At 28.9% G+C, this 19,897-nt stretch overlaps 1 protein-coding gene across 2 annotated transcripts in view; it reads left to right on the top strand.

The window, feature by feature from the left end:
- Window positions 1–19,897, top strand: part of LOC132922659 (rho GTPase-activating protein 20-like) — a 220,929-nt gene that overhangs the window by 44,989 nt on the left and 156,043 nt on the right. The window contains exon 4 of one of the 2 annotated variants that reach the window (XM_060986286.1): window positions 1,084–1,129. In XM_060986286.1, the coding sequence (XP_060842269.1) occupies window positions 1,084–1,129 (46 nt within the window). Of the gene's footprint in view, window positions 1–1,083; window positions 1,130–14,784; window positions 14,874–19,897 lie in introns of those variants that run through there. The other variant, XM_060986288.1, reaches the window with a different exon arrangement.

Genomic DNA, 19,897 nt, shown 5'->3' with positions numbered 1-19,897 from the left:
TATTTCGTGATCAAACAACAAAATGTATATTTAGTAGTCTACACATTGCCCCTAGTACTAAATATATCGCAAACATAATTAATAGATTTATTTTAATTGGTACTGTTGAAAAGATCAAACAATGAATAGATGTTTTTATTTTTATTTTGCCACTTTTCCCACTTAATGTTTCATATGAACAGCATTTTTATTCAAATAGCTTGGGAATCTACGCTTATTATGTTATTGATAAATGGATATTGTACCTATCTATAGAGATCGGGAGGTATAAGTTACAAGAATCAAATGCTTTGAAAAGCACATTTTAGGATCAGTAATAGTTAAAAAGAAAAAAATAATGTATAATTTTTCATTAAAAGTAAAACAGATTGTTGCAATGATTCAATTGAGAATAAAATTGATCCAATAAAATGTTTGTATTTTAGTATTTTATTGATATTTATCATTGTTTTTAATTTATTAATAATCTTTATGATTATTAGGGAATTTAAATAACTTAAAATAAGTGTTGGTGAGAAACAAAATAGTAAAAAGGCAAGCACATCTTACGAAATTCCATTCTGTAGTTATGTTTTCATGAAAGAAAAATAATATACCTCGCATACCTTTAAGTAATAGGTGAAAGTATGCCGTTATCGGATCACACACGTAAATGTGTGTAATATTATTACAAGGAGTACACCCCCTAGCCGTATACAGTGTGATGTTCAGGTTCTATCGTCATCCAAAATAAAAACTTATATCCTAAGGCGACTTGTGACAGACCAGTTTTTAATTATAAAAATCTAATTTTTATTTTATATATATTTTATATGTACAATGAAACACAAATTATTGTTTCCGCTTATTTTTTTATATTTTTTTGAAAGTTGAGCTTACAAATATTCTAGTGATGAGAGGATAAAGATTCATTTTTCATTTAATTGGGAATTTGAATCGTATCACAATGTATAATTATATTTGTATAAATATTTGAATAATTAAAATTAGTATTATTATTTGTTCTTCGTGATTATGAATATAATATTAATATGTATATTATATTATGCACCTAATGGAAATGTCTGTTCTTATATTTTTTAGTTACAATCTAATATGGAAAATTGGGATCCAGTAATTGCACAAATAGGTAAGTATAATTATGAAAGAATAATATTACACTATGTACTAATCACGAGATAATTTAAAATTGATTTTATTGATATTAAACTATATTTATAATTTATTTATTGGAGTCTGGAGACAAAGATTAGATGGTTGTAAAATGAAAAATTAATAATAAGTAAACGACAATTTAAAACAAAATAAATAATAATTACATAAAGATAGTATATTTTAAGTTCAAAAGAAAGTATTTAGTTAGTGGCAATTTTATGACCTCCTGCAGTTATATTTTAGTGTAGGAAAAAACTAATTTAAATATATGTATAACGATCACAAATATACATAAAATCAAATAATTTATCTAAGTATTAAAAACTTTGGGGGGCGGAGGGAAAGTAATGCTAACAGCAGTACTTCCTACGGTCCTCGATAACACGAAAAAAAAATATATTAAAAACCATAAAATATGACGAGTTTTTGTTTCTTTTTAGTTTAAAAAAATAAAAACCGAGACGAAAATTTAGTCAAGGTTAATAGTTGAGTGGAGAAACTTTAAATAGTATTATGTATAATCAATAATTATGTACAAATAATATAAATATTTTAATCGTTTTTTTTTGTTAAAAATCGATTGTACTATTAATTTTTTATAATCTGTAATATAAATACTTTTCGATTGATAAAACATAAATGAATATGCGATAACCATTCAACATACATTTTACAGTGAAATTATAACACGAATGTATCACAATAAATTATATTTTGTTATAACTCATTATGAGTTGATTGGAATAAAAATAACTACATATATAATGTTCGTTACTTTGTAACTTTCAAATGTACCTATTAATTTTGAAATAATTTTATAAATTCCTTCAATTTACACTTCTATAATTAGTACATTAAATTTGTTAAGAATATTATAAAAGCAAAATATATTATTTCCAAGGCCAGAACATAAATATTATAAGTATTAGGTAATCTTTAAAGATGTGTCAAAATCTAAGCCGTAATATCTTATTATAATATTATTATAATGAAAGTTGTATTATAATAATCAGTGATAAGTATTACTCATAAAGTTTCAAAGTAATAAACTGATAAGTCATAACATTTAGTGTTAAGTAACTTTCGCCAATATTTCAATGCAGTTAAACGGAACTAAGACTCCTCAACCATATGTAACTTTTATTGAAATAGCCAGGCGTCAGATGATTCTATTAACATTTAAGTCATCGCAATGGAATTTTTTCTTCGTATCCGATGTGTATGCGATTTGTTGGTAGATGAAGTATCTTGGGACGTGATGAGTCACATGTATGAAATAGTCCACTATTTCACTATTCATGAGCCTCTATTGTATTTGCACAGTTGCGTTGTTGCGTACTAACCTTTGATTATCGGCATTTTCTATTTCACGCTAAAATTCCTTATGTCTACACGAACAATAATAGTATCAACTATCAATCGTTTTACAGGCGTTTTTGCAAACACGTAGTCATTAATACACAATCATTTATATAAAAAATATACATTAGACAATATAGTTAATTGTACATCCTTGCATTTTATGACCACGATGACACGGTTAAACGTGTCAACACTGCAGGCACCTTCAAGGGTTATACTAAACAATAATAAAAGGTAGGTAATAATAATTATTATGTTTCTATCGAATTACCGTAACGTACTTAAACTCGCGGGCCCGTGTGTATACGGGAATGATTATGCAATATTGTGCTTACAATCCACACGACCCTTTAGAAAGGCAGTTTAGCTACAGGCCATTCGCACACCGAGCCACAAGTTTATTTCCAGTTATTCTGCTTCGATATTTTATTGATATTTATTACTTTTTTTTTTCGATTTTTATTATTCGTTATCAGTATTTTACGATTCGTATAATAGCATGCTTAACCATACATATATAAACATAATATAATAACTAATATTATTACTATTATTACTATTATTACTACTACAGCTGTAATGTAATCGCACGGGTAAAATATATACTATGTATGTATGTGTATTATGCACATAGTAAACGATAAGGAACTTTCGCCGCCTTCCTCATTACCAGAAACAATGGCTTTCGGGAGCCCCAGGGCTGTGCGGCGGATGGAAAGTGAAATCATCGCGGTTGCGCGAGCGCGGGATTGGGCCAATATATAATATAATAATAATATCGTGAATGGTAAAACCGGTTGTGCACTTTGGATATTATGCTTTTTTATTTTGTATAACGGGATGGAAACATCATCTACCGCCCAAGCCCATGTTATTATATTATAATATATTGTGTAGGTAGGTAGGTACATGGTACATCACTATATAATATTATTATTGTTGACTATAAGTATAATACGATTGTAAATTGATATGACTTAATGATATGGCGATACGCTATTTCCGAAAAAAAATTATTCGTACCGACTACCGACCATTGTTTGGTCGCGAGTGAAAGCTTCGATACATAATATATATATATATATGTATTATACTATTATGTATATATATAATAAACGTATACGGTCACCGAGGGAGGAAGACCAGTACTTATTTGAAAATATATTTATTATTATTTATAATATTATATCCGATTAACGTCGTGTATATACGCGTACCTATTATTTAATTTTCGAATATTTTTTACGTCTTTGAATTTATAACCGCCATAAACACGCGGCCGTCGAGCCTCTGCAAAATTACGTATTGCCGTATATTATATGCGTATATATACAAGCGCCGGTACAGCTGCAGACCCCGAGGACACGAAAACGCGTTTACATATAATTTTTTTGGAACGCATTCGCTTTCTTTATTTCTTTAAGGTGTCGCCGCTGCCATATAACTCCTTGCCTTACAACTTTACATTTCGACCGCTATATAATAATAATTATTGGCCACCGGCCGCAGCTTCATTATGATTATATTATTATTATACGTCCGTACAGCCATGTGCAGCGCGCCTATGGTCCGGGCGAACGTGCGGAGAAAAGTGCTTTCCAACGAGAGTGTAAAAATTATTATACCACTGCATCTACGTTTTAATGTAATTTCGCATAACGCACCTATACCTATAGGTGTACACGTGTAATAATATCATAGAAAACGACGCTCGTGACGGGTTTGGGTTATTAATGCCCAGACAGTGATATTATAGAATTTTGCACGAATGCCGGACATATAATATATGTAATAATATAATCTCGCGTTCATTATTAAAGTTAAACAGTATAAATTTATTCTATACGACGTACGTGAATATATACATAATAAAATATACTACAAAATTATATACTATATGTAATATATATTATATTTGTATACGCATTACGCGTATATATATTATAGGTATATGTATTCTATCGGACGACTGTTATAACGCGGTTCTTATTAATAATATAATATTACTGCAATTTATACGTTCTAGAGGGTCCACTATAGTAGTCAACCGGTGCAGTGGTGTTTAAACTCGAGTTAGTCGAGATTCAGAAGATGAACGCATTCACTTTTACTACATTCATTCTATATTTTCGCAAGGTATTTTAATTTTTTTTAAATTTGCGCAGAATCTAAACGAGTTGAATACAAATTACAAATACATGGTTATTAGACCAATGTTATATTTGAGAATTATACATTTAATTATACTCATCGATACGCAATATTATTATTTTTCACTGAATTATTCTGTAGTTAATGACAATTTATAAACTTTTGGTTTTTTATAATTTTAGGTATATATATATTATACATAGTAACATACTTTTTGAGTAATTGTTTTAACCTTATTCTATAAAAACTATAATAAATTGATAAATCTTCATTAAATTTGCTATTTTAAAATTGCTAGTGATGTATACAATTTATTTTAAAAATATAATAGTATATTGTTTAAGCCCGGTGTTATTATAAATGATTATTTCATGTAATTTTCTTACAAAATATTACTTTTTAATGGTTGAGTTAGCATTTATTATACTTGATAAAAATTACATAATTTTTTTCCATATTATTTAAAACACGTACATGTTTTATTTTATATTATTACATTATATATTTAATACATATATATATACATACAATAATATAATATAATATATGTTAAATATTATTCGTAAAATCATTTGTTACGTAAACATTTCCAATAAAATAATGCTATGGCTTGTTGTGCCAAAAGTAATATTTAAAACCCCATAATATGGCTATAATGTTATTATCACCGGGAGCTTGCGAAAATATTTCCCAAGAAGTATCGCGTGACGCTAAAATATTATACATCAATCAAGCGTTAACTGCAAAATATAACCAAATATAGTACAAATATTTTGTCAACTCGATCAACGCGTTTCGTATTAATATTATAATAATATAATATGTGTGCTAATATTGTTATGTTTACAGTGTATCATAATAATATATTATACCACGCAGATGGAGAGACAAAGCGACTCGTTGTATAATTGATTATTTGAGTTTATTGTGGGTAAATTTATCTCCAAACACGTTGTACGAAGTCTTGAAATGTGCGTGTAAAATATAATAATTAGAACTAATAAGTTAGTCCAACTGTGGTATAAGAAATATTGTCTTTAGGAATCACACCTAAGCCGCCGCTTCGTGCGCTCTTGTATTCTCGTCGTACAACTGTATAACTGTATAGCCGTATAGGTGTTGTTGGTATACGAATAATATACGCGATTATTTATCGTATTGAACTGTATTCGAGTATAAATTTAAGATTTCATCGGAATCGTTAAAAAAAAAAATAAGAGTAAGAAAACAAAAAAAAACCAACGATCGTTTCTGTGATCAAAACGAAATACAACTTTTGAATATAATATAAATAAATCATAAAAAAAATAATCACGGCGCGATGTCTCGTCGTGTGATCTATCGTTTTTCGTGATCCTGGCGATCCTGCAATATATTTACCCGCGTAATCACACCTTCTATAATAATTTATATTGGTACACTGTAATAGTGCGTCTATATACTGAAGATAAAAACGACCATCTATAATAATAATAATAATAATAATATTGTGTTTAAAATATTGGCGCCGATTATTGGGGTCGGAATAATTGTCTCGACATTCTAATAAGTAATATATAATATATATATTATAACAACATGTAGATTGTAGGTCTTTTGGCTGCTGTCTACCGATACCGCTGAACCGATGACACACTACGTTTATACATTATAACTTATAAGTATTATTATAATATATACTCACGACCTATACGCGCGTATCATCACACACACACATACACGTGTATTTACGCACATTGCGTCTTTCACTTTTCTCTCGTGTCTACTGTCTAGTCATGCGTGTCGGCTCAGACTCCGAATGTGCGCGATCGGGAACCTCCACTGTTGCCGCGTGAATTGCCGTCTAGTACCTACACATCATGTCTAGTAGTAATATTATTATTTATTAGTCATAATATTATACACGTGTAATATTATAAATAATAGTATAGGTATGGCCAGAAAATATACGATTTCTTCAGATACGTTGGTGATCCGCACCCGTCCGACTTTAACCGATATATTACATATTATTTACATTATACGAGTATATCTGCTTTAAATGTTATTCTAGCCCGTATAGCAATTGATGCAACTAGGTCTAAAATATTAGGGGGCTGCAGGTCCACAAATAAATACCTAATTCAATTTATTTACTTTCATGCTTTCCAAAAAACTAGGAGGATCGGACGGATTATTTTCATTTCAATAGTAACAATACTTTCATACTTTTTTTAGTATATTAAAAATACTAAATAAGTTTTTTTTTGTCAATTTTTAATCACCAAAATAAAACTAAAATATTGAACAGTCACCGCCGCAATGCCGCTGGTTGCTGCTGCATGAAGCATGCCCGCATAATATTTAGCGGTAGACCGCATACTATACTCATATTATTTATAGTTAGGTAGTACACAAAACAGAAGTAGACTGAATATTGGGAGATAGCCCAATTTACTTTTGAATAATTCTGTTACAATAATTCTTTATATCATATTGCATAGGATGTATCTCAAATTCTCACTATCTTATGCTTAAATTATTATTAAATCTTAAATAATCAAAAAAATGTGGGGGCTACAATAGCCTGAGGGGATTATAGTAGTTGAGGGAATTAAACCCCCTCAAATCCCCCCTAGTTGCACCAATAGCACACGGTGTAGCGTAGTAAAAGTCCGCAGTGTATAATTGCCATAATATGTATCCCTCAATACCAGTGATAGTTGGCATTCTAAATAGTGATACTCAATGTCTAAGGTTTTAAACCGAACAAGTCATAGTTCTGATTTTTGATTTGGTTCAACAACCGAGTGCACATACATTTCAAAAGTAATTTCTTATCGAATTTCAGTAGAGTTTAATAAATAGTTGTTTTAAATTAAGTGACGTTGACGCACCACTGAAAAATTTCAAATTTATCGCCCGGAAATCGTATCGCGCACCATAAGCATACCAAATAATCGCGATGTCCGAAAATATTTGACTTGATTCAAATGAATACAAGAATATTTTATAAGAACGTTTACTTATCACGTTAAATTCATTCATTAACTTGCCAAAACTCGAAAATAATATTTGACTGACGTGGTAATAGAGAGCAGAGTTTCCGATCTGCAGATTGTACTAACTGTGTTAACTTTATACGATTATACGCGCAGTTATTACGACTGCAATTAGGGTTTGTTCACTAAGTTTATATTATTTATTATGTATATCGTGTATGTATTATTTACATATTTTTCAAACTATTAATACAAATTACATTACCAATTGGCAAACCTATATGTAGACTTTTATCATAATATTGTCATATTATACGCATGTCCCCTCTCGCGAGTCTCTATGCAAGGTTAATGTCGCCGTCATATAATAATATTATTATATATATAAAATGAATGGCTTTCACTGGGTGCGGTCGTTCAACTCGACGTATTAATTTTTTATCTTTTAAACGCACATTACAGTATTATAGCCTATACAGACCGTATATGTATTATACGCGGGTCACATTAATTACGCTAACCGTGTACTGCAGTTCTGCACCAGCGTGTAATATTGTGTCAACGAGTAGCCGTTTCGTAACACTTGTAGCAGCCACCTCGCGCGCCGTCCGAAGTTTGATCGCGCATCATAAGCATAATATAATCGTATATTAAATTAGCATAATATATTATGTAGCTGCAGTATGAGTGTGTGAGTCGCGAAGGCTATTACGCGCGGCGATTTTGTACTTTTCGCTGTCTTTCGCTCGCCGATCGTCAGCCAACACATACTCGTATTTTTTTTTTTTGATAACACGCGATATGTCTCAGTCGTCATTTAGACAAACCCATCACACAAACCAAAAATTCAACAGAATGCTGTATGGTAGGTAGAAAGTGAATGAACTAGAGGGTAATAATAAACTCAAACAATTAACAAAACGACATCATACATTAGTTTTTTTATTTTACGGGTTGTGCGCACCGACTAAAATAATGAGCCTTGTAAAAGTATAAATTATAGCAGTTACCATGTGTGGGAAATGTGCAGTATAAGTAAATCATAATATATTAGAATCATATCGTAGCTGTTATAGTGTGTATACCTAATGCATATTATATGGGTCCTTTTGTAATAATATAATTATCATTGTATACGATATTACGATATAAAAAAAACGTAAATATCATTGAATTACTAAGACGGGCCACACACTACGCAGTGTGAATATTGTTTTTATTATAATTTTTAATTATCATGAAAAGATAAAAATATTATGGGAAATACTCGTAAATACGATTATGGGTACTAATTAGTTTTACTTTTTACACCATGCTCACTATTGTTCAATGTTCAGTTATGTATTTTGATATCAGTTATATGATTGTATAATAATTATATTACAATTATAAGAAATAAGTTGTGTATAATATTATTTAAAAATATTTTGAGTAACATTCTTTGAATCGAGTGTTAAAATAAGCATTATATTATATAAAAACTATAGTAAATTCTGATATTATTGTTTTTTTTTTTTTTTTTGCTGGTACTCACCTAACTGAATATAGCTGAAAAACAATATGGAAAATTTAATGACCGATTACACTGTAATCATTACAGTCTTATTGAATAAAAAACTAAATATATAATTAGAAACAATCTTTCTCGTGTGTACTAATAAGAAGTTTTTGCGTGTGAATGTATATCGTATGAAAACAGAAAAAACTGTTTTATTCCTTTGATCACACGCGATAAACTTTATTTCCGTTACAATTGATTTACAGATTCAGGTAGACGCTTTCCGCCCACCGTTATGCCTATACAATTTGTTTATTATTTTTTGAGTGTACGACAAATGCATTATTACTATTATCATAATATTATTGTTACAATAATAAAATATAGTACTTTCACTCGATAGGAGACACTTAAAAAAAAGGGTAGGTATATATAATTCAATTATCGATCATTATCGAGATATTTTTGTGACAATATCTATGAGTGCATTGTATTGCATTGACTGCGTCGACCTCCCCTCCACTATCGCTGGGTGAGTGGGGGATGCATGTATATACTATACATATATATGTAATGTGTTTATGTGGTGTCTCTCTTTCTCCATAAGCCGCATAAAAACGTTGTTCTAGGGCGGCTCGCGACCTCAAGGTAGATACCGCGGTGGTTCATGCTTTATTTATGATTAGAAATCACTTTTTATCGTGTAATACAGGATGCCAATCTCCATGCGTATCTGTGACCTGTGTGTGTGTGATTATGCGTACCTACATATGTGTTTGTGTAAGTGGCAGGCCCCCTTAAACACGTTACGAAACACACTTGATAGATCGGTTCATTGATATTCGTTATCGGCCCCTTATAATATTTATGGAAGGAAATCAAGTATGTATTGCTTTCTCGTTATATCAATCCATTACGGTAATGTACGATTTTTTTTGGATTGTAAAATTATTTATTGTCCTACACTTTTTGTTGGCGTCCTCTAACAAATTATCAGCCAACGATAGGTAATTGTATATAGGTAATATGTATTATTTTACGATTGATTTAGTATTAACTATCAAAAGGTGTATAAACATAATATATTATGTTGTTTTAAGTTCATTATAAAAAATTTACTAATGTATTATTGTTAAATATCCTAGAACACCTGAAATTATATCCATTTATTTACATTCTGTATAGAATAGTTATAAAAAATTGAAACTGTAAGACATTCTACAACTATTGTTGTATATAAATGTATAATTATAGTTATAATTTTATTTTCATCAATGATGCTACGATATATAGATTGTGTGTGAAACTATAAATTGCGGTAATGGCGCATGGTAGTTCAGCACTGCAGAACTATAGTTGAGCCCTTATAAAGAATAAGTCGCAGAAAGTGAAAAGTATTATTTTGTCCCCAAAGACCATAGAATAAAATTTCCAACCCCATTTTCATTGAATACATTAAATATATATTTAATTTTGTATAATAAGTTATAACAATTAAAAAATAAAATGTTAAATAAATATTAAATAATAGATCTTACTATCTTGGAACATCCTATAGCTATGATAATTGTAATGTATAGTCACTCAAGGGCATATGATAAGTTATATTTAATGCATGATTCACTTAAATTTCAATCAGATTCCTATCAATATTTACATATCAGGGGTGGCAGTAAGCGTAATAGGTGGATCACGAAGAAAAAAAACTAACCCCTAAAAACACTTAAATTTGATGTTTTATTCACGCACAGACATATATTTTTTAATTATTCCATCTTTGATAGAAACAAATTATTGATATTTGATCTATTTTTAGGATGTATAAAATAATTCTTTATCTAAATTTCGAATATTTTTTCTAACTCACTTAGACCTTATCAGAAATTGATAGAATTTGACCTCGAATTCATATAATGAACATTATTTTTTATTCTAAATACTATTATGAACACAGTTGAATTTTAATTATAAAGTGTTTAAATAGTAAGTAGGCAGATATCTATACCTATCATTTTGAAAATATCTTTATGTACCTAATAAAATTAATGTTAAACAATAGCTATGAAATAAAGCAGTTTTTTACTAGTTACTTCTAACAGTTCTAACCGTTCATAAATAAAACTAATAAAAACTAATGCAATAATATTAATAATAATAACAATAGGCAATTATATGATAATCACGTCGTGTCATTATCATTAATATGATAGGTAACTACGCCTTATACGAATGGGATTGTCATATAAAAAAAAAATAGTCATATTGCGTATAAACACTATAAACGAACACTATATACAAGACAGTATACCTAGTTGATATAATGATATCACAATAAAATTATACTGCACACACACATTATATACACGTGTAGTTAGTATGCAGTGTAGGATGAGAATGATGGTTATCGGTATTTTTCCCGAATCAAAATTCCCGAATGAACTTTTTTCCGAACGGTATTTTATCCGAAAATCCGAAAAATTCATCATTTTTTAATGCTAATAACTGGATTTAAAATAAAAGCAATAAAAATAATGTGTGTGATACCCAAGATAATATTCTAAACCTTGAATTTGATAACAAGTCACTCCAGGAACTCCAACATTGAAAAAATAACAAGGTAAATGGATCTTATTAATTGATTATATAAATTAAAAAAATTGTCACTTACTACCTAGTACCTACGCACACATTTACATTTACACAACACGCATACACCCACATCGAAATTTGAGTTTTTTTTAAACGTATAAACAATTTACAGTTTTAAAATACTCATAACTCGCTTTAAAATTAAAATATAATAAAACGCTTATGAGACGCCCTAGATAATGTTTATTAGATAAACTTTATAAGAGGTCATTTCATTCTAATTTGAAAAATTAAAATGGTTATAGTCATTATTGTGAACGTAAAATTTGCTATATTGCACGTGGATTATAGAGTGAGACAACATATACTACGCTGATATTCTCTTAATAACCGTCGGTATCTAATTTTTAAGAAAAATTTATAATATTTAATATAATTTTAGATTCTGAACGGAGTGATGAATGTATTGATTTTACAATGATGTGTGTTTTTATTTTTTATTTTTTTTTATTTTTGTGTCTGTCATCATGTTTTGGAGTAGTAGAAATACTTTGATTTTTGACTTCAGCCTCTCTTTGAATAGGGAAAATTCATCTAGTTGGTAATTTGGGGGGTGGGGGGTCAAAAGTAAAAAATTTCCAGTAGTTTTCAAAAGCGTCGGGGAAAACCCTGAAAAAATAACGGAAAAACAGGAATTTTTACGCATAACCACTTTTTGACAAAATCGAATTTTTGATTTTGATGTAACTCAAAAACGAATCATTGTAAATACTTGAAATTTTCACCAAATGTTTATATTATGGTTATTTATTTACGATTAAATTTTCAAAATATTTTGACCTTTTTTAAGCTACTTATAGACAATTGAAATTTTTGACTTTTCTAAGTTTTTTTTCTTAAAATGCCGATAAAAAAAATTTCGCTATCCAAAAAAACTTTAAAATTTAATACAAGGTTTATTATAAGTTGTACTTATCGTAGTAAAAAAAAATCAAAAATCGTTAGCCACATTTTGAAGTTGAAAATTCATAAAATGTTTGTGATTTACACTTAAAGTTCAAAAATCTAATACAAGGTTATCAATAAGTTTTCCTTCAAGTAATTGTAAAAAAAAAGTCCAGCGTAAATATAGAAAACATTTAATGAGTGTATGAAATTTAATTTTTTACGAAATCGCGTAAAATAACGATATATTACAATTTAAATATAGGTAATAATATAATATATCCAACTAATTATCATTAACTGACAAATCATCTCCGTTTAGAATCGTTTTTCGTATACAATGATACCCGTCAGAGCGATTATCATCACTTGCCCACTTTTTAAAATATTGAAATATAAATGTATTTTTTTTTAAATGTAGTTTTTTTATGAATTTTTATATTTCAATTTATTAAATACATTTGAAATGGAAACTTTTAAATCCAATAAAGGAGGTGAAAAAAGTAGCTTATTATTTGTATATTATTAAAGAGAAAATTTTACCAGCAACTCGCTAAATTTTTTATTTTTTACACTTGTAAAATTACCTATAATATGGTATTATCATTAATTGATTAATGATTAATAATAATAATAATTTGATATATTTTTCGTGTAAACGTGTATAAATAATCATTTTTAATCTTCATAATCAATTAATATATTTATTTTTTTTATATATACCTATTAAAATATTTTTTCTTGTTCTTTGTTTCCGTGTTAATTTTTATTGGTCTTTTTTACCGAATACCATACAAAATACGTCATAAACGGATATATTATAATCAAAATTGTGATACCTTTCTAGGTCTCTTAGCAAATATAATGCCACAAAAATAAATATAAACTTTTAACAATTATTATTATTTGAATATGTACAAGTACAATAAGTACTTAACAAGTAATTTCATAAAACATTATCTTAAATATCCTATATATGTAGCCATGTAGGTACCACATAAATTGGAATTTATTACAAACAGCTAACCTTTCGCCTACATAAAACATAATGTTTACAAGTAATGACTAATCTGTTAGTGATAAAGTATGTAATATTCGTGTGTGCCGTGCTGCGTGGGGACCAAATTAAAAAAAAAAGTTATTATCGAGTATTGGACCCTCTCCCTTAAAAAATTAATGGTTGAGCCACTGACGTAATCCTTTATTGGGTCGGTCGGATAATCACACATAAATCCTGGCGATGTCGTTATATTACGGTTATGTTACGCTGTCGGGAGTCGTGTGTACACAATTATATCCATATGATATGACTATAAGGTCTACGACACCGGCGGCAATAACAATAATAATAAAAAATAACAACAACAATAATAATAACAACAAGTAACAACAACAAATAAGTAATAACTACACAGATAATAGCACGCTATCGTGTTATTGCACGAGCCGATATCATGTAGTAGGTACGAGTACAATAATGTAAAGTGCGCGCGTGTGAGAATCGACCGAGTTGGGGACCTATCCCAACCGGTGGCACTCATCGTTGAGAGTGAGAGCAAAAATCGCCATCGCTTTTGAGGCGATTTCAATAAAGGATAGGATTGGATGGATAGGCGCACGCGAGCTACGCGACGACCGCACATTTCGAATTTTTTTTTTAGACACGTTTTGTTCGCCGGCGCACGTGGTCGTGTCCGTTATTATATTATTGTGTACACGAGACGCCGCTTCAATACCATCGCCGCGGTCATTCGTTTGCGTTTTATCGTACCAAGTTCGAAACGCCGTCGTAGATAATAAAATATTACGCATTACAGAAACGTGTATATTCTGTGCGTACCGACCATGTTACCACCGGGCACAGGCCACTTTACGTTATATCTGTGACAATTAAAATATAAATATATATACAATAATTTTATAATATATAGCTAATATAGGTGTAGTCGGAATTTTTTTTGTATACATAAACTACGTATACGTCTATCGTGAATTATCGCAGTGTTGTGCGTCTTCGCGTCTTATAATAGTGAGCATGTTTTGCGATTGATTTAAAATTAAAATTTCAGTTTGTGTGTGTGTTGTTTTTATTTTTTACCTCATAAAGTGTGACCAATTATTATTGTCGAATATATATTGACGGATTATGGATTGCATGCCGTTGGGATTAAAACAGAAATCGTTTCTAAAATGTTAGTATATACGGTTATCACTTTGTCGCATGATATTTTACCATTTAATTTTGTCCGATTATTGGAATAATTATTATAAGTATACTTTTAAATTATATACAGAGCTATATTCAATTATATGATACCAAACAACTTTAAGTGTATATACTGTATAATTATATTAACTACCAACTTAGTGTATATAAATACATTATACAGTAACAACGAACGCGTAAACAGTTGAGATTAACCATATTCAGTGGGCCCATTTTTAAGGTTCAACACTCATCTAATTTTTTTTTTTGTGTTATTCATAGGTACATCTATATGTTAATAATAAAACATTATCTTTACGTTACCCTACCCCTTACTCGCTATTCTCTAACCACTAAAATTATGCTGATTACGGAACCAATATAACGGATGCATCGATAAATGGGAATTAGACGTTGAACTATAGATTTATTTTATTAATTTAAATATTTAATCGAATTTTATGTACGATATGTAAGCTTTCTGCTTTTGAAAACCGATATTTTTTGCGACATTCATTATTTGTAAGTTCTATATATGAATTTTTAAGAATTTTGTATATTTTCCGTTGTCTAAAATGCAAATTTCTTAAATTCCTTATGGGTCTAACATTTTGTGCATTAGCAATATCCATTTTTCTTAGGTATATAGTGCTCAAATTTTTAAAACATTAATTAATTAAATTAAATGATAATAAGATAACAGTGATTTTTATAATAAACCAGCATTAAACCTAGTATTTGTCTATAGTTTATAAAACAGAGGTTTATCGTTAAACTCAGCCTATGGTCTAAGTAAAGTTTATCGTTTATGAATACCCCAAAAAATAAACTTTTATTAAACTACTATTGAAACTTTTTTTATTTGAACTTTATTAGCGATAAAGTATTGATATTATATGTAACGAACTGTATTTAATTTAATTTTTAAATTTTTATATTTATTATAATAATTGAATGAACAATCTTTTTTTATATGTATTAATTATTCCATTTATACTATGATATTGCAATAGTATTTTTGTCTAAAAAATATATTTAACATAAAATTGAGTTATTTGTATTATTTTATTTTAAAAACCAATATGATTATGCATTGAAATAACATATAATAAGGATTTTAAATATTTTATAGATAGACAGTAAATTTGTGTTAAAATAACTACACAAAAAGTGAAATTTTATAATTTGTATGGATATTTGTTTGTATCAGTTACGTCTTACTATACTTATTACAATCATAATTGATTCTCTGCAGTGGACAATATTCTTCCTCTCAATAGCTATGAATTATATTTACAACAGAAAAATATTAAATAATTTACATAACCGATTAAAAATAATTATTTTAGTACTGAGAAATTGTAATGACATATCATATAATTTGAATTATAGTTTATACTCATAAGAGTACGTTGTGGTTAAAGTTTTCAGTTAATTAAAGCAGTTGTATATCATTTAAAATAGAAAGCTTTCATAAACAATCAAATATGATTTACCGTTATCCTAATGTATCGATATTGGCAAATTTCTATTAAATATTGTATTATACATGGAAAGTCAATTTTGTCTCGTCAGAGTTCAAATCGTGTCAGCTAGAAAGGTAACAGGACCGCCGTCAAATCGAATATGCTCATTGGACAGCAGGATAAGGATAATGTTACCGATATAGTAGAAAGCGTGTGGACGGTGTATTATAAAATATAATGAATTGAATAAGGTGCATGTGAAATTATTTTATGCTCTTACATAATTGTTGATAGCATTATCAATACATATTCATACGTATGATATATTGGTAGTATATGTGCATTGGGTATAATTGTGTAAATAAGGCTTATTTTTTCCTAGACAATACTTACGAATTGCCCTTGACCTAAGGTCCAACATAATGTTGGAACCTTCGTTATTGTAATAATTTATGTACCTACCTATACGTGTAGGATCTAAACTATATTTAATTTCATGGAATAACATCCGTTATGTCTTGTCGAAGTACAATAACCGATACAGATGAGTCACGTATCATAATTTCCAACACGATTAGTATAACCTACCTACACGACTACTCCTACTAGTGAATAGTGAGATCTACAATACCATACGACCCATTCGCGTGTAATCGGAATCAAAAACACTATAACGTGCACCGTGCCCGCGTGTATAATCATCGGCCAACTGAAAAATTTCAATACTCAATGCCCAAAGGTTCATTAGTCTCTCTCTGTGTCCTAGTTGAGAATATAAAATGACCGAATTAGGCTTACGAGGGTTATCGAATGTTATCCCTACATCGTCTCGTGACTCGTATTCCGTGTACAGGTTTCATACGTCTTGCTCTCAACTTTGATGTTTATTTCTTAGCTACCTAGGTAGAATAGTATAGAATTAATATAATACAGAATTGAAGATATGCATATTATTATAATATTGCTTTAGTAATATATTTGTGTTATGATATCAATAAATACTATAAAATATCTCGTTTTGTCTGTTTTGAATATCGGAATAACATAATAATAAAAATAGTAGAACAATTATTTTAAGTTATTGCTATAATGTTACAAGGATATCACTATAAGTGAAATATCTTAATATTTACATTAATCTGATATCATGTTAATATAAAAATAATTTATTTGCTGTATGAGCTATTATTTTTACGTTCCATTCGTTAATAAACTTCACAAATATGGTTATTCCATGTTGTGTAATATTTAGGCCTGTATGGCTGTATATTATTTAATATTATAATATATTTTAGTAATAATAAGAATTATAACATATCGTTATATACAACACTACTGCAAAAACTTAATAAACATAATACTTACATAAATAATCTAGAAAAATGTATTGATAAATTATAATAATTTCTTAATGCTCACGTAATACGTTGTAGATAATATCATCCTAGTAATTCTATTGTTTAAATAGAAACATGAGTAAAACATATATATATATATGATAACTTCATGCTTACGTTAAAACACGTTTATAAGGGTTACAAAGAAACAGCTATCTTCTCTGATTCTGAGTACATCAATTAAACAAATATAAATATTATATAAGCAGCGTTTATTTAGTGTTCTTGAGACCGTATAATTTAGAATAGTTCATCATTAAACAGAAAATTACCAATGCGTTTGATATTTTTTGTGTATTAATTTTATAAACAACTTGAGATTTGTCATGGACCAATTATTTCTTTACTTAAGTTGGACAAAAAATAATGCAATAAAAATAATTTAAATTCTTATAATTATATGTATTATAATTTTAAAACTTTATTTGTTCTTTCATTATTTTATTGACAATTAACATAAAAAAAACAACCAACAACCATTAAACAAAATAACAAACAAATTTATAAGAACATTTTAATTTTTAAACTTAATGAACTAAAAAGGTTTAAGAAAATATAGAACGTTTTAGTTGTAAAAATTCGAAATTTCCGAAGATTAGTCACAAACACCAATATAAATATATAATATTGTAACTTATCAATGTATGTAAATATTAGGAAAGAGCAGTTAGTGCACAGATTATACTTCATAACCAACTCATGCTTAGTTTTAAAATTTAGATTTCTAAAATGTTTATAAGAAAATTGTCAAAAACAAAAAAGGTTTATTCGCAAGCCATTAGGATCGCGTGTTAGACTTTTAAACTTCAGTAAGTTTAAATTTCTTATCCCTAAGATATCTTATTATGGTATTCACATATTTATGTAATATATTTGTTGTAAATAACACTTTTCTAATTTGTACCTACTATGACATCATGTGAACATCAATATCGACATATTGTCGGGCTCATAGACTTATCTATATATTATAAACAGCATATATTTTTACATGTAGGTTCTTTTTCGTGATATGTATATGATTAGGTCATTGTCGTCGTAAGTCGTTGTCATGACGCGGTATTAGGACGGTATGGGTGCATCATAGACGTATATATTTTTCTGGTCGCGTGCAAGAAAGAGAAAGCGCTAACCACCGCCGCCGGTGAACGAGAAATAATATTTATTATTACAACGCAAATACACGTCTCATTGTGGGAGGGGTGATGTACAGTATGATAACAATAACAATAAAATGTATAACATAACATCACGATGGTTGAAAATTCGTGGGTCTGTGGGCTACAACGATATCGTAAAATCGCGATATTGGGCGACGTCTTTTGGCTAGATCAGCTGACGCAAGCGTGTAGAGCAAACAAAAAATAGGCGTCACAGCGACTGCGCTTGGCCACACGAAATGCGCCCTCACTATCATCTCCCTGACAACCATTATCCAATAGTAACAATTGTCTGTGAATATCTACGGTGGCGTATATTATAGTAACACCAATCGAGATGTGCAGATGGGTGGCAGTAAATGATTCGTCAAAGCTTTAAACGCTTAGTGATAATTTAAATTAATTTAATTTGATAATAATTAATTAAATATTTGAGATTTGTATCAATAACAACTATTTATTTAAATCAAAAGTCAATAATTCATCGACAAACATTTTTGGTCAACAAAAAATTTTAAAATGTAAAAATTATTCTATTTCTATAGACATTCATATTATAGGTACATTTATAAAATTAAAGTCGATCAAAATTGTATACTTCTTGAATACCGAGTGTTAAGCTATTACTGAAAGCATCATGCATCTACGCGAATATACAAATAAAAATATAAAATGCTGCTCGTTAGGAACCACATCACTTGAAAACGGCTAGACAAATTTGGCTAAATTTTTTTTTTAATATTTGAAATACTCAGATAGTCAGAACAATAAGGGTTTTACGTAAAGAAAAATAAGAAAAGATGCTAGAAATATTGGAAAATTTTAAAAAGTGATTGCTATGGCATTATTTTTGTAATGTATTTATATTATGTATCGGTTGCTAGGGTAACCATACGAAAAGTTCTTTTACGAAAAAAAGTAGTACCCAAATTCTATAGGTCTTTTTTTTTTGTTGCTTTATAGCAACATAATATTATATTGTATACA

Source organism: Rhopalosiphum padi, chromosome 2 (assembly GCF_020882245.1).
Source record: "Rhopalosiphum padi isolate XX-2018 chromosome 2, ASM2088224v1, whole genome shotgun sequence".
Lineage (NCBI taxonomy): Eukaryota > Metazoa > Arthropoda > Insecta > Hemiptera > Aphididae > Rhopalosiphum > Rhopalosiphum padi.
The sequence above is the reverse complement of the archived record's forward strand: the minus strand, read 5'-3'. Positions and strand labels throughout refer to the sequence as shown.